The sequence below is a fragment of the Stegodyphus dumicola genome, chromosome 2, assembly GCF_044657685.1.
Source record: "Stegodyphus dumicola isolate Sdum_Otavi_A_Nest chromosome 2, ASM4465768v1".
Lineage (NCBI taxonomy): Eukaryota > Metazoa > Arthropoda > Arachnida > Araneae > Eresidae > Stegodyphus > Stegodyphus dumicola.
The window spans coordinates 177265811-177282732 of NC_140769.1; the positions used below are offsets into that span (position 1 = coordinate 177265811).

The 16922-nt window shown below is 31.8% G+C and overlaps 1 protein-coding gene across 2 annotated transcripts in view; it reads left to right on the top strand.

Moving 5' to 3' along the window:
• The window catches only part of LOC118204614 (cytosolic carboxypeptidase-like protein 5), an 80602-nt gene extending 66439 nt beyond the window's left edge, over positions 1–14163 (top strand). For both annotated transcript variants that reach the window (XM_085811472.1, XM_085811473.1), the window contains 4 exons: positions 1620–1734; positions 6061–6245; positions 7921–7994; positions 13486–14163. In XM_085811472.1, coding sequence (XP_085667598.1) covers positions 1620–1734; positions 6061–6245; positions 7921–7994; positions 13486–13730 — 619 coding nt within the window. In that variant the 3' untranslated portion in view covers positions 13731–14163. The remainder of the gene's footprint in view (positions 1–1619; positions 1735–6060; positions 6246–7920; positions 7995–13485) is intronic.
• The last annotated feature ends 2759 nt before the right edge of the window (positions 14164–16922 follow it).

A 16922-nucleotide genomic window follows, 5' to 3' on the forward strand; every position in this document is an offset into this window, starting at 1 on the left:
TTTTGGTTATTTCGGCGTCATATAAAATTTTGGTTATATGGAGGTTTAGGCCCTAGTTATATCTGTTCATTCGTTATAGGTTGAATCTTATTTAGTGAGTGTGTGCTTTGATCTCCTTTAGATGGTGGATACAATTTTGCGTTTGTTCAGTGTGAATTCCTGGATATTTTATCATTTTTACGTTTTGAATTCTTCCGTCCGCGATTTTCAGAGATAGATGTTTGGTAATAGTCTGGCCTGGTTAGTGTATTGCCATGACCTATGACTTTAGTAGGGAGATTTCCCGCTGGTGCTTTTTACATATATTTTCAAATATTTCGGTTTGGGTTCTTCAGTTTTTCTAGAGTATCGCAGTGGCAGTTCACGACAAATGCAATGTCGTCAGCAAGCGTACTAGTTTTTGAGTTATACGACCAGTCTTAATTACTTATTTTATTGAAAGCAATGCTCTCAATGTCTCCACCCATACAGGACACCCCGTGACATCCACGTATTTACTTTCGAGAGATGAGGGTATTATTATATAAGCTACTGCCATTGTTTAAGAAATCATTTATGATGCTGAAAAGATTCTTTGGGCAGCTTATGTGCCGTAAAGCATGCAGAATAGAGGGCCACAATGGCGAGTTGAAACCATGTCAAAGTTCTAGGCTAAGTATTGCAGATTAAACTTAATGGCATTTGTTTTAGTGATGTTGGTTGATGACTGTTTAAATTGCATGGATGGTTGAAGATTGCTGTTTGAAGCCGTATTGATTACTACACGTGAATCCTTTGTTCTTGAAGTGAAATCGTTAGATGTCCAGTACTGCCTGTTTCCAATACCCTCCTCAGGACTGGGAGAAGATTGATTGATGTGTATAAATTGGGGTTATAAGGCGATTTTATTTTAGAAACCTGCACTGTTTTGAGGCAGTCAGGGAAAACTTACACAACTGGTTTGTATACTGATATAAAAGGGATTTGATAATTATTTCTGAGTGCGTTTAAATTTAATGCAGCAGGCAATTAAAGAACTACATGTATAATTTAATTTCATATGTAACACAAGTTTATTTGTAAAATAAGTTCTTCAGATTTTATGCTAATGTGTTAAATTTACAGTATGGTCTCAAATAAAAGTAATTTTTTACAGTCGTCAGTGATTTATTTGTACGTGACAGTTTGCAACAAATTAATCTTATGCACATGTAAATTTAGTTTTTTTTTTTTTTTTTTTTTTTTTTTTTTTTTGTAACTGTATTTTCACTAGCAGAGCTAATTTCTAAAATTGAAGTAACTGCAGCCCTAGGGAAAGCCATCAGGAAAGTAAATAAAAAATAAATAAAATAATAAATAATGAATAACTTCAATTAAATAAAATATGAAAAGGTGAAATAATAATAAATTAAGTTAATGGCAAAAAAAAAGTGTAAAAAAAATTGGAGCTCATCTTATTTGGGGCTGCAACTTAAATTATGATTTCATTCAAAAAATTATACTTATTTGCTAGTTTAATTTAAACCCTGACCAGTGAGGATTTTTTCATGTGTATAATTTATAATAACTATTTCTGTGTATGCAAGCACAAGAGATTAAAATATTAATGCTAAGAAATTTATTTCTTCATTATTTTTCAGTTATACTTTAGAATGCAATTACAATACATGTCGTTATAATGCTAATCAAAAAAGACCTAAGCGATCAAATGACGTGCCTTCTCAAGTTTTCTTCACTCCTGAAATTTATCACCAGGTAAATCTTTTGTGTTTCCATGTTAGTATATTTCCAATATAATTTATTTATTTATTTATTTTTCTTGCTTTTATACCATTAAACACTAATATGTATGTTGCTCTAATATTATTATTATATTTCTTGTGCTCTTTGTCTGAAAATAATAAAAATATAACCTGTAACATGTTTATGAGATTTTTAAATTCTTGTTAAGTGCCGTTTATGAGATTTTTAAATTCTTGTTAAGTAAAGTACTATTACTGTTAAAAAAATTATAATTTTATTGCCAAAGTTTAGAGGAGTGTCATAAGAAATATTCAGAAATCCTCTAATCATCCGCAGTCACATAATGAGATATTATATTCTTTAATTAGTACAATGAAACCCTTAAATACATTTTCTTCATCAAACAAACCTTTGTACTTTTGCTTAAATTATCAAGATAATGTATTTGTTATCTATATCAAATTAATTGAACTAATGTGATAGTTTCTGCATTTATCTTATTATCAATCAATAAACCTTCCTTTTCTTTACCATTTAATGATGCATTTAATGGTCTAGGCTGAAATGGCCTGAAGTAAGAATATTAGATTCATCTGTATTGTGTGTTGTGGTATGATTAGTCTACTGTTCACAATTGCTTCAATTTGAGCAACAAATATCATTTGCTCTTCAAATAAAATTTTGAACATGCAGTTACTCTTGTGAAATTCAAAATATTAATTATCCACCTCTGGAAAGCCATCAGGAAATACAGCTTTGGAAGAAGTGAAATTCCAAACTATACTTTCATACGTAAAATAATTAGTCAGTATTGTATTAATCATTTAAACTATATTATACAACAGTTGCTGAAACTGTGGAACATTATCAGTGAATATCCTGGGTCATCCAAAAAATTCTGTGGTTTTTGTTGATAAATACAAATTAAGCAGTACAAAAACATAAGAAATTTTCATATCTAATCAAATAAGCATCATTTATGACCATATGACGTTTTTATCATCTCTCGGGCAGTTGGAGAATTCCTTTTTTAAAATTTTTATTTATAAGTTTATTGTAATTATTATTATTGTTTATTTATTTTATTATTTATAAGCTTATTTATTGTATTATTAAAACTTTATTTTAAAAGAAGTTATCAACGTACTGTTTAGCAGTCTCCAAAGAAGTGACCTCCAGGCCACTTAGAAATGATCTGAAGAGATGAAAATCCAAGAGCACAAGGTTAAGTGAGTACAAGGTTAAGTTAGAGAACATCTGAGCCATATTCAATAAGTTTTTGTCTGACATTCATTGAAATATGGAGCTGGACATTGTCATGATGGAAGGCAACACCTCATAATCTTTTTTCTCGTATCATTATTGTACAGTATCCACTTCTTATCTCTGGTAATGAGCATTTCAAAAATGGAGTTTCTTCTATTGCCCCCCTCCAGCTAACAATCACACGTCAAAACTTGAGCAAGCATATTTTGCTCTGTTAAAGTATGAGGTACCCATACATCATAGCAGCTGACATACTTAATCATCTTCAAATGATCATGCACTGTACTTTTTGGAATCTTTATTCTGTCTGTTAGTTCCTGAACAGTATAACTTGGATTTTCATTGACAGCTTCTTTTAATAAGTTCTTGTTTGCAGAGAATGGTCATCCAAAGTAGACATCATCTTCAGGATTGAAGTATCTATGCTTAAACCTCTCAAATCACCTTTGAACTGTGTCTTCAGAAACAACACTTTTTCCATATGCATTCCATTTCAAACCCTGCTACAGAAAACCTCAATCTATAACTATGAACCTTTTACTCCAAAATGAACCTTTTAGTCCCATCCAATTTCCTATATGCTACATGTTATATTTTATTGCTATAGCAACCTTCCAGGGACATGAAAATTGGATATAATTAACTATATGGATATATGATTGTAAGGGTTTTTTTTCCATATCTTTTCTAGAATTTCTGCAAATTTTAATAAAAAAATTACTAGCTATTAAAAGCTTTCACATTTAGGATATTGGACTACATATTACACATTCCATCTCTAATGAAAATAACCTTTGCATGTTTTTCTTGTATGTTCAACCCTACATTTCTTTGTGTTCTAAAACAGACTATGCACACCATATGGTGTTTTTTGTGTGTGGTGTATATGACCATTAAACCAAAGAATGTAAGTGGGTTCTTTGATTCCATTCAAAGTATTTGACTGAGTTATTAGACAGAGCTCTATTCAAAGCTGATAATATGATACGATGGAAATTTTGAAATTTTTGCTATTTAGGAAAAGAGGAAATAATGAATATTATGAGTGTGGGTTATACACCTGATTTGTCTTTTCGAAATAAATATTTTTTATGTTTATTCTTTCTTTCTTTTTTCTTTTTTGAGTATAAATGCTATCCAAGTTCTGTCATCTGAATGAGGGTTTGGCATTCTTTAAGACTTCTTAAAGACATAGAATATTCTTGAAAATGTATTGAATCTTTCTTACAAATATAAAAACATCGTTTTTATAGTTTAGTGAGAAAATTTACTTTTCTTATCAAATTAGATATTGCAAACCAAAATTCCAGTCCCTTCATTATAGGTTTTCATAAGTTCATTATAGCGGGGTTTGAACTGTATATCACAAATTTTACAAGCAGTCTGACTAATATTTTTTCATTTCCTCTTTCTGAAATAACATAACATGATAAAGAACATAATATGATGAAAATGAACTTTCTCTAGTCTTAGCACTATTTTGAAACAAATATTATGCTATGACACATGCTAGAATTATGCAATGTGAGCAGAAAAAAGCAAATCAAGGTTATTCCATATCAGCAGTAACAAAATAATTAGACAAAAACACACTTTGTTTTGAAAAATCCCAGAAGTTTTGGGATGACCCAATATTGACACTTACCATGTTTATATGAGGGGAAGACACTTTAAAGTAACTGAAAGAGCTGCTGATTAAATCAGTTAATAATCCCATATAAAGAGCTTTGTAGCAAGGGGAAAAAAACTGCTGTATATACTTAAGAAAAAATATATTTTCTTTGATTTTGAGATTTCGTGTAAGAAGTATAGCGATGATGAAGAAGTCAGTTCTAATATTGTTATAGTAAATCACCCATGACTTCTTGAAAAAGCACTAGTATGGTTTTATTACAAATTATGAATTCAAAATTTTTTTGACTCAAGTGTTCTATTATTTATTGATCAAGATCTAAATGAATGAGACATTGTAATGAATATAGTATGCATCAATGTGAAATTTTAGGTTATGAAATGGTTTAACTATAGTTTAGTTAAATTATGAAATAGCTGGTGAAATAATAGGGTCTTTGATATCATAGTTGAAATTTGAATTATCTCATCTATTATCTACCTTAATAATTCTCTAGTAATCTCCAAATGTGTCCTAAGAATTTAAACCATTTGTTACCTAATACTTGATGCCTTTTTATATTTCTAAATTTAAAGAACCTGTATAATTCTTATCAGGAACTTTTTGCTTATTTACAAATTTTGCTCTAATGAACTTTTGCTTTTATTATTAAAACAGCATCTTGGAAGCATAGATTAGTTTTATGTGCTTAATTATGTATGGCCAAGAAGTCATTTGCAATTAAAGTATATAAAATTAGTATTATGGTAAATATTTGTATTGTTCAATCTACTTGATACCAAATCTGTTGGTTTTGTTTTTGGAATAAATGTATCCCCAGGGGTAACTTGTGGTGAGAATTTGAATTCCTCACACTCCACTGCTGGCAAAGTTTTTCACTGATCTTTGAGATCAACTACATTTTCTTGATTATGATACATTACCATAACTAATGAGAAATGAAGCGAAAATGTCATCTCAAAACAAGAACAAGTTAGTAAAATACTACACAGTGCTAGATAATTAATTCGTGTCTGAGAGCTACATTTTGGGATTTGTTGGAGGGAAGACTGGTATGCCAATATCCAGCTAAGCATCAGATTGTAATTATCAAGCAATTTATTCAAACTTGAACCAACAAAGCAGTTATTTGAACTGTGGAAAGTAATCAGTGCAGAAAAACATAAAGTTATCACTGCTTATATTTATTTATTACTTAATCTAAAAAAGACATTACAGTCTATGTAGCTTCCTACTGTTTCTGCAACTTAGTAAGTTTGTGGCTGGAGGACAGTTGCAGGTGATGCTGGAGGAATACAACAGCTACATAGTTGTATTTTCATGCATTTTACATGTAAAATGTATTTATATAGATATTCTGCCATTGAAAAAAAGTTTTTTCGTTTACATTAAGTATGAATGCATCTTTATATTTCTTATCTCAATATTCTGAATTTCAGATAGGGGAATCATTATTGGTTTCAATTTTGGATGCGTCTGGCCATAATCCTAAATCTCAGATAAGCAATTCTCCTTTCCTATCAGTCCAAGGGGTAAAAGAATGGTTAAGACAGCATGCTCAGTCTCTTAGAGGAAGGTGTACTTCTGGTTATGTAAGAAAATATGTACCTCTGACAAGAGCCAGGTTTGTCCTCTTTGCCTCTTTCTTACCAAATCATAAATCATTTTCTTGTTTATTCATGTAAATAGATATCCAGCATTATATTCCATGCAATAAATTTGGGCATGATATTAAAACTATTAAGTAAAATGTAAATACTTATACTATAGTATATGCAGATTCGATTAATGTTTAATATTTGCATTTAAAAAGCAGAGTTCTATGAAATATGCATGTGAAAAAGCAGAGATATGTGAAATAATAGTAACCAAGGTAAAAATAACTGCTTATTTTCTCCCTGAAAATTGCACAAAAAAAGGCTGTCCTTTGCTGATGTGTTCATGCTCATTTTAAAGTAACAGACTACAGTATTGTATGGGTGGTTCTCTGCTGCTACATTTATTATCATATGCATAAGCTTCGTTGATATCTTGTGCTGGATTTTGGACTTAGGAAAGAGCACATACTACAGCATTTACCATTGCCATATGCTTACTCATTTTCACTGGATCCACAACACCTCCAGTTCCTTTAAGATGACAAGTCATACTGGAAATAGTTTATGCTGCTAGATACTTGAGTGACAGAAATTTCTATCTATTCTGCTCTACAGCCTTTCTAGCATTGCAGTAACATTCACCGTAGAACAAAACCACCAAACAATGTTCATTCTGTACGTGTTTTGTCATGTTATTTGAGAACTTGCCATTTCTTTCAGAAGTTCTTAGCAGTATATGAGACATTTATATATTTATTGCATTTTGTTTCTTGTTTTTTATTGTTTGTATACAGATTATGTGGAAATATATGTTTCCCTTGCTAACTCGAAAACATCCTAAAATTTGTTGTTGAAACGTTCTGCAGTTTTATTGTATTTTTGAGATAGAAGCTTCTAATTCCTTCTCCTCACCTCCAGATGCACTGCAATTCTAGAAGAGTTCAGCTAAAATTTAATACGAGGCTAAAGACTTGAAACTGTTCTCTATTTACAGTATTGTGAATAGGACTGGGATCATAACACTTTTGGGTTGGGCAATGTTGTTCATGTGACTGGTAATTTTGTAACACAAAATTCTTGCCATTCCATTCTTGGAATTAATGTGCTGCACAAAACCTGATTTCAACTACATAAAATATATATGAGGGAAGGGAATAAATTTATTAATTTTTTAAATATTTTTTATTAATTTTTTAATTTGTTTATACAGTGTGTGCCTCTCATATTTGTGCACTTGAGGCAAGTACCTCACTCACTGTTTCACCTTTATCCTGCCTTGTCTTTAATAGATTCTCCTGTTTTAAGTTGACTGGTAGCATCTTAGTACTGAAAATCATCCAGTCATTTTCTTTGACCAATGATTGATTTTATATAACCAAAAAAATAACAAGAATCTTTTTATAAAATTTTTCTATCAGCAATTAAAATGATCTAATCAAAGGTTTCAGAAAGGCTTCATCTTAAGCCTATACTCAATTTGTATATTTCTGCAAAAATTATTAAGATTTACTCTCCAGAATTACATATTCACTTCTAAATCACTTGGAATTCATCATCCAATGAAATCTAAACATTTCAAAATTCAGAATTTTTATCACTTGCTTGATGTTTAAGAGCAGTGCAATTTTATATTATTTTAGGCATGGAATTATGTAGCTAATAAGCTAATTATTCTCATTGATTAAATATTTTTGCTTTTAGATCCCAAGAAAAAGTTTCTACGAGATCATTGGCTATTGGAAAATCACCACCTCTATCTGCTTCTTCTAAAAAAGGTAAATAATAAATAGCATTCCAAATTTTTCTGGTACTAATTATTTAGACACCTTCCATATGTGTAAAATTTTCTGGTTTGATAAAGTAGATCATATGTAGTCTAAAACACGAAAAACAATGCACCAGGAAAAAAAAATAACAATCTGATTATAATAATCTTTTGCATTCAAATACCTTTTTACATAGTATGAAAATGATTCAAATTTGGCACCTGTCGAATGAATAGCCTCTGGTCAGTGCAGCAGAAATAAACTTCTTGAATGTATATGAAGCAGAGAAATTTGAATTCAGGAGCAAAACTTCCATTATATTTTGATTGCAACTACTCATTTCGATTGTAACAATGCCTTTCTCATCACACTCATTACACTTATATTGCACGATTTAAAAGACATCTTACCACTGCAATATAAGCTAAAAAAGGCTATGTGGGTAATTTGAAGAATCACTTGATACGGAAGTAATGTAGTTATTAAATGTTGTTGATAGGAATTAATAAATAACTAGTGGGCAAGCCCACCAGCTGAGCGAGTAAGCCCGCTTTATTCATTGTTCATGTCTAAAAGAGTTCCCATGTTAAATTTGTGAAGATGCTTGGTATTTTAATGCTTTAATGTAAAACTTTATCTTTTAATCAGACTTCAAAATAATGTTTTGATAACCAAAACTTACTGAGAAATTGCTGGTAAAAAAATCAAATAACAAATAATTTTAAGCTAGAACAATTCATTATTCAAAAAAATCTAAAAATAAAAATCCCTATTGTGGTATATAGGTTTTAACATATTGGCACAGTGCCAAATCTCTACGCCATATGGGAAAACCTAAGAAAAAATCCATAAAGTGGTTATTGAGTGTCATACAAATTAGCATTTTCAGAGTTTTTAATTAATATCTCAGCTGAAGTCATATGAAGATGAGAATGGTATCAATGGATTCTGACAAATTTTTTTAATCAGGGAATATGTGTCTTGAAATTCAACTAAGCGCTATTCCATATATATTTGTGAAAAAGAAATTGGTGCGTAGCAATAGGGAAAAACCCAACAAAGGAAGTGAAAAATGCATGTTGAATTTATCGTTTGGAAAAGCGTTTTTTAATTAATATCTCAGCTAATTAAAGTTGTACGAAGATGGGGATGATCAAATGGCTAACCAGGAATTCAAGAGAGGATGATTACAAACAGACAGACGTGCACAGATTTTAATAGTATTGATAGCAGTGTTAAGAGGATTCATTGTTAAGAGATTTCTGTGTCAAGAAGACAAGAGTTAATTTTGGATGACAACCAGAATGGATGATTATCATAACGGCTCTCACAACACTTGAATTTTCTGTAATAACAATCAGACATGTATTCTGCTCAGAAATAAGAACTGGGACTACTTCTAGGTTACTCCGAGTTCAGAATTTGTATTCTTATTGCACATTGTGCTGTGCACTTTTCACCAGCACTCATACTTAGTGAGTATGAGTGCTGGTGAAAAGTGCAGTCAAGTGCAATTGCAGTGGTGCCTGACTCATCTGACTTGTAATTGCAATGTCTAGAGGCTAATTTTTTTCAAAGACATGATCTGTTTTGAGCTGATAACAGCCATCACTGAAGTGTCTGGGGGCATTTAGGGTACTATTGTGATCCTATCTCTACTAACGCTTTTTGCACAGGCCAGTTACTGGGCATGATCTGCCAACTTAATGATTTAATGCAATGGCAAGTGGTCTTGCATCCAGGAAAGAAATGGATCAACACTTTATTGACTTTCTCATTGGGGTTAGCTCTCTCTCGCTCTTAGGTAAAATCATCCATTTTTTTTTGAAATTTTAATGTCTTTTTATATTCATATATGTGATTCATATTTACCAGTTTTTTTGTCTCGTTTGGCTGTTCTGTGGTGTGTCAATTTTTATATCTTAGAGTGTATCTGGAATCTTCATATAACCAAATTTTCACTTATATAAGCATCAGGAAATTAATCAGTTTATTTTGTTGCAGTCATTTTTTAGCATATTAGTCATATCATGAATGTTTTCGCCTTTTTTTAATTCTCCAGATTTATATAAAATTAAAATTTAAAAATTTAAACTAATATGAAACCAAGAAAATGTTATAATTACATTATCTGTATATCGTATGCAACATTGTGCTCATGATAATCACTACTCAATGACTATTTAGTGCAGTTTGAACCAAAATGCTAAAACTTAGTACATGTAGATCTTCCATGTTCCCAAATAACTGCAGTTACTTGTTATGGCATTAAGTTAGTGTTGGGGGTCATTGCAAAGGCACTGTAAAAAAATTTCCTTGTTTCACATGTCATTACACTACAAGGCTTACCCAACTGAATCATTCCATGCTGCAGCATTTCATGGTAGTTTTTTTATACATCTTTTTGAATCTTTCTTGCGGATTTTCTTCATATGTCCATGTAGCAAAATACACTGGTCACCAAAATTAAAGGATAATGACAGAAATAAAACATAACTGATAATTAATGAAAAATTATTAATAGGAATTTGTGCAAAAGCATTAGTTTATATAAATTATGTTTGGCAATTTATTATTCGCAAGCCATTGAAATTAAAACTAAATTTATGGACATTGGAAAAGTATGGAAAAATTAAGTCACCTCCTGTAGAAAACATTTTTCTGTAATATGGTGTATGGTTACCATGGACAGATATGCGTACCTCACATCTTGATTTTATAGACATTACCAAAGTGTTGATGAAGTCTTGTGGAATTGCGTGTCACTCTCCTAAAAGTGCACTTTTCCGCTCCTGAAGAGTCTGGGGAGGAATTTGGGGCAGTAAAATTCGGTGTCCTAAGGCATCCCATACACGCTCAATCACGTTCAAGTCTGAGTAAGGCGGCACACCCATTCGAGTGGTATCTTCTGTTTGCAAGAACTGTGACACATATGCTATGCTCAAAGAGGTTGAGCCTTGTTATTCAGTATCTAAAACTCTGGGCCAACAGCACCCCTAAACAGTCTAATTTGGGGTTCCAGTGCCTCATCCACATATTCCCGAGAGGTTACAGAACCTCCTTGAAAGATATGCAGCTTACTGCAGCCATCTGTTATGATTCCTCTCCAAATCTACTAAAATGCGGTTGCAGAAATGGGATATTTCATGGACAAAGAAAGGCAAATGTGTTCCTTCCTCTCTTCAGATAAAAACATGTTAAGAATCACTGTTCAGACACTATCTGGACTCATCAGTAAACAATATTCATCTTGGCTCCTTTGAACATGATGATGGCACCAGTTTAAATGGGGTTGTTTGGAAGCTGGAGTGAGTGGGATACAAATCATTGGTTTTCTCACATACTATCCAATCTCATTAAGCCTTCATTCAACAGTAGAATAGCTAATAGTAGATAGGCTGTGGCAACCTCAAGGTCTAAAACCAAATCTCTTGCAGCTGCTTGGCAGTTTCTTCGAGCCAAAAATGACAGAAAATGGTTTTCTGATGTAGTTGTTACTCTTAATGACCCTTGATCAGGCTGTCTATTAACTGACCAGTGCTTAAAAAGTGGCTTCAAACTTTTGATATGGCACTGAGGGATATTCAAAACTTGAGCGACCTCCAATTATGTTTGACCTCCCTTGATTCTACCAATTATTCATCACTTTTGACCTCCACTTAAACGATTGATGCCTTTGAGCCATAACTACTTTATACAGATCATTCTCAGAAAATATGTTCACTTTAAACAACACTACAGCCCAAAATTCCAACATATATCCATTTCGCACCACACTGTCAGTCACAGAATTTGTGTATTTTTGTTACTAATGTATGTGCAGAAATGCAGTTTTGTGTATTTAATTAAAATAAATAATTACAGCATTGGGCATTGGTTGCAATATTAACTTAGTGTGCATATTTTTTCTTATTATCCTTTGATTTTGATGACCATGATGTCCAAGTAACATATATTTCTTCCGAAAGCTCAGGAACTGCTATATTGGGGCATGTAAGAATTTTTTAAACTCTGGAACTTTTCTGCTAACAACTCACACAAATTCAAATAATATTAACAGATAATTTAATAAAAAAATAATTTAAAAATTGAATAAAAGTATGACAGTGCATCTTCTGTCCTTATTTATTGAGTGCATATTTATAAAGCTCACATGCTTTAAGTTGGCCTTCAATACCTATCCATGCCATTTAATCCTTTTTTAAAAAAGCATGCTATTTCATGAAGAAAATCTTTGTATAGATATATTAAAAATGCCATCTAGTTAAAAAGTGAAATAAAATAATTGTATTGAATATGCTTTCAGAAACTGATTGATTTATAAATGTAAAATTCATTTTGATATGCATGATCCTAATCTAAAGTATCCCACACGTGCTAAATTATGTAAGTCTGCTGATTAAGCTGAACATACTTAGTGCAGGCAGATATTGTCATCATCTGCTTACAGAATCTTCATTAAATATATACAGCTATACAACTTGGTGTGACCATTTTTGATGATTCCAACCCAAACCATGAAACTGAGAAAGAGGATTTTTCTGAGGGCAAATTTCATGTTCCTTGCTCCTCTTAGATCAAAGCATGTCTAAAAACATAGTTCAAGTTATATCTGGATTCATCAGATGATCCCTTCCTTTTGGCTCTATTGAATGTGATGATGACACTACCTTAAATGTATCCCTTTGGAAAATTAAGTGAGTGGGATGGAAACCATTGGCTTTCTCATATGAAGTTCAACCTCATGAAACCTTTAAGTAGCAGCAGAATGGCTGATTCAAGTTTCTGTTGCAGCCTGAAGATCTAAAACTGGCTCGCTTGTAAACACTTCATTGTTTCTTTGAGTTGATCATGACAAAAAATGGTATATTATTATATGTCATTTTTATGTTTGTAAATTTTTAAAATAAGCTTAACTTTTTCATTTTTATGTTTGTAAATTTTTAAAATAAGCTTAACTTTGACATATAGTAAATAAGGAAAAGAGAAACTTCTCCAATTTGTACATTTAATGGGTCTATGTGACAGCTTTTAAATGTATGAATAGCTCAAACAATAGTTAAATTCTTGCTACACTTGCTTAGCATATCCAAAGCAATTCTTTCTACAGCAGTAAGAATAAAGTTTCTGATATCATGTAAACTTACGAGCAAAAATGGCACAAAACAACATCCCTAATATGCTGCTTGTCAAAGGATAATCTGAAAAAAATATGCTCCCTGATTTAAGTATTCAACCAATATCTAATGGGGCAATTACTTATGTCATTTTTATGTTTGTAAATTTTTAAAATAAGCTTAACTTTTGTGTTGAATAACTTTGTATCAATGTTTATATCAAAGTCCATTTCAGCTGTATCAAAGTCCATTTCAGCTGTATCAAAGTCGATTTCAGCTGTGCACTATTTTTCATATGTTAAATTAACAATGTAAATAAGAATGAAAAATCTCTTCCCTTTTTTAAAAAATTACTGCTGATATTTAATATGTTTATTTTAAAGCATTGCAAAGAGAGTCCTCTTCAAGCACTGCTAATCTGTCATCAAATGCTTCCGATACTGAAGGCAAAATTGCTGTTGCTGGAAGGGTTACTCGGTCTAGAACAATTCGAGGAACTGCTTCTTCGTTGTCTTCTCCTGTCTCACGACGGCCAACGACCCTTCAGAGAAGACACACCTTTGCCCAAGATCTTACCCACAAGTCATTTCGAAAACCCATTACCCCAAAAGCAAGCCCATCAACCTGATGTCAGTAGTTGCTTATGTTAGTCACTCTCTTGAAATGTAATGTACAGTGACCTACACTCTTTGTTATTCTGTTTTATGTGTAGATTACTTTCATGCATTCCATTCAGATCTTGTACATTTTAATAATGGCATGTTTGATTCATAAAGATGTTTAATAAATTGAAAATGTTATGCATTTAAGTACCCAGAATGTAGTTAAAATTTTATCACAAGAAATGACTCTAAATTTATGTATGTAAAAGCAAATATTAATAACGAAAGAGTTAAGAATTGAAAGAACGAATTTCATTTTTCATTTGTATATTTTTGTAATTAAAGATGGATTTAGTCAAGTGTTAATACTTTTTTACTGAACTAATATCAGTTGTTAAATAAAAAATTTTATTGTGAAATAAAACAAGAAATAATCTATTAAAAAGTCTTAAAAATGTTTTTAGAAATATGTTGTTAATTTACTTAATGATGAAAAGTACTTGTACCATATTTTCTGTATTAGTGATACTTGGATCGCCTTTCTTTAGAGGGAATGTTATGTTTTGTCTTGTTTTATTTTGGTCCAAAAACTTTATTAAGTAAAATTTTCAGACAGATACACACACACATATATGTACTGAATACACAATATATATATATATGTATATAATTCAATACATATATATATATATGTAAAGAAAAGAGGAAAAGACGTAGCAAATGTTGAGAGTGTAGAACATAGATCCATATTAAAGAAAAAGACTTTTGATTGCATAGAATGTTAATCCATAATAAATAGGAAACTAGTGGCCGAGGCAGATTAAATCTTCATTTTATTTTCAGTAAATATGTTGTGTCCACAAACAACTTGGCACATTATTTGCGTCTATTTAAAAATGTTTACATTTTGGATAGATCTGGGATAAGAAGAGAGCAGCAGTCCAGCTAGGGCTATGAGCGAGTACTCTATTGTTGAGGATGAATTAATGATACTGAGTCGGTTTTCGTTCTCAATGCCTTTTTTTTTTAATAATTAATACTGCTGCAAAATTATTATTGAAAGTTTGTATTTTAGTTACATTTACATCATCAGAATTATGTAAGAGTCGTATGACAGGGATTATTCTTGAAATGACGCAGTGCAAAGAGAGATTACTATTTTTAGAATAGAGAGAGAGGAATTACAGGGTTATTTTTGATTTATATATTTTTTTATCTTACATATAATTATGTAGAAATACTGATTGCGCATCACATTGAGAGGAGGGATCGTAGATCCATATTGAAGAGAGAGACTTTTGATTCTGTAGACTGCTAATCCATGATGAAAGGAAACTTGGCAGTTGATGCAGATTAAATTTTGTTTTTATTTAAATTCACATTTGTGGTCAAAGTTTACTTGGTACTCTAATCCTGCATATTTTCCAGAACATTTACATTATTAAATATTGATGCGATAGGAAGAGAGCGAGGGAAAAAACGTCCCAGCTGAAATTGTGCATTTATTGAGTATGGAAGATCGCCAAGAGGAAGGTTTTTGTTTAGGTTGGAAAGGTTTCAGTTCTCAAAATTTTCCGTTTAGGTTCCCAGTTAGCTATGTGATCAGCATTACACACGCCTTGTGACATAGAATAATTAATCTGGTAAGGGTGCAGTCAGGAAAGTTATTACTACTTTCAAAATACAGAGAGGAAATACCCGAAATAAAAATGAGGAATTAAGACGCTATTACTAAATTAAATTATAAAGCTGATTTATGTACATATCCTCCCTTTTCAAAGAGAAAAAGCCTTTTTTAGAAAAAAGCATTAGCGAAGCAACGGAAATACAACAACTGGGGAGAAAAAAATCATAGAACTTTAACCTAAATAATATTTTTAAATAAAATCTAGTAAATATCATTTTTAACAATAAATGCAAATTGAAAATTGTGTTGAAATTTGAAACTCTGCATTTTTATTTTTCTATAAAAAAGTGCAAGAAATGTTCTAATTTTTTCAAGAAATAACTGTGAAAATTCACAAGTCTCAAAATCACTGCTTGAATATCATAATTGTAATGATAATATTTTGTAGTCCTTAGCTCCAAATAAGAATCGTTGTCAATATAAAACCAAAATTTTCTTTTACATATTTATCAAACGTGCATTAAAATTAATTATTTACACTTCCAAAATAATCTGCATTTTCTCAATTGGAAAGCAATGTAAAATGGAATTTAAAACTTAATAAGCATTGAAAACTAACAAAATTCATACAATTTCAGAATAAACTTTGAAAAAAAATAGGCAAGTCCTCTACAATGCAAATTAGCATTACAACTTGCTGATGGCTATGGGATGCTTAAATACAGTAGAAGCTAAAAATCTGTATTCCTTAATAATTACTTACTATTACTTACTAATAAAGTAAGTGTCTTCTAGTACTGTATAATTATCAAAGTTTGCATTTATGGACATAAAATCTTTCATATTTGTTAATTGAAATTTAGAAAAAAATGTACAAAAATTAAAATTTAAGATGAATAAGTTGTCTTTCAAGTTAGGTCCTTTAAATTTGTAAGTAAAATTCTACACAGCCTTACAATGGACCATATAATTTTATGAATATTGTTACATTTTTTCTATTCTTCTGATTCTTGTGACACCAGTTGTTGCGTTATTTCTTCTGACACCAGTTCGTACGGGGTTCATAGATTTGGAGTGAATAACGACGACACTTGATGAAGTATCGAAACACACTTTATTAGCCAGTATTGTCAGGACAGCTCCAAAACACATTTTACAGTCGTCGATGAATTATTATAAACACACTGACACAATCAGCGACACAGTCTTCAGGTTATCAGGCTATCAGGTTGGAGACAGCTTCCTGAAAAGCACCCGACTCTGCTTTCCGGAGTACCCCGACTCTGCTTGGTCATTCTCGGAACTCCACGTACTCTCAAGACTCTCCATGCTACAACTCGCGATGCACTTGACGACACACAAAACACAGCTCCTGACTCTCGGTTCAGTCGTTTCCACAGCTCAACACGCTCTCTCGACGATGCACTAACCGCGTTACTCTACGAGACTCTTTCAGTGCACTCGGCACTCACTGGCCGGCTGTCAACGCGATCGCCTCCGCAGGGATTGACTCGCTAGACGAGGCACACTAACTGATTGCGGACCAGCAGGGTTTATATAGCTTTTTGGCTTGTGTTCGGGAACATTCTGG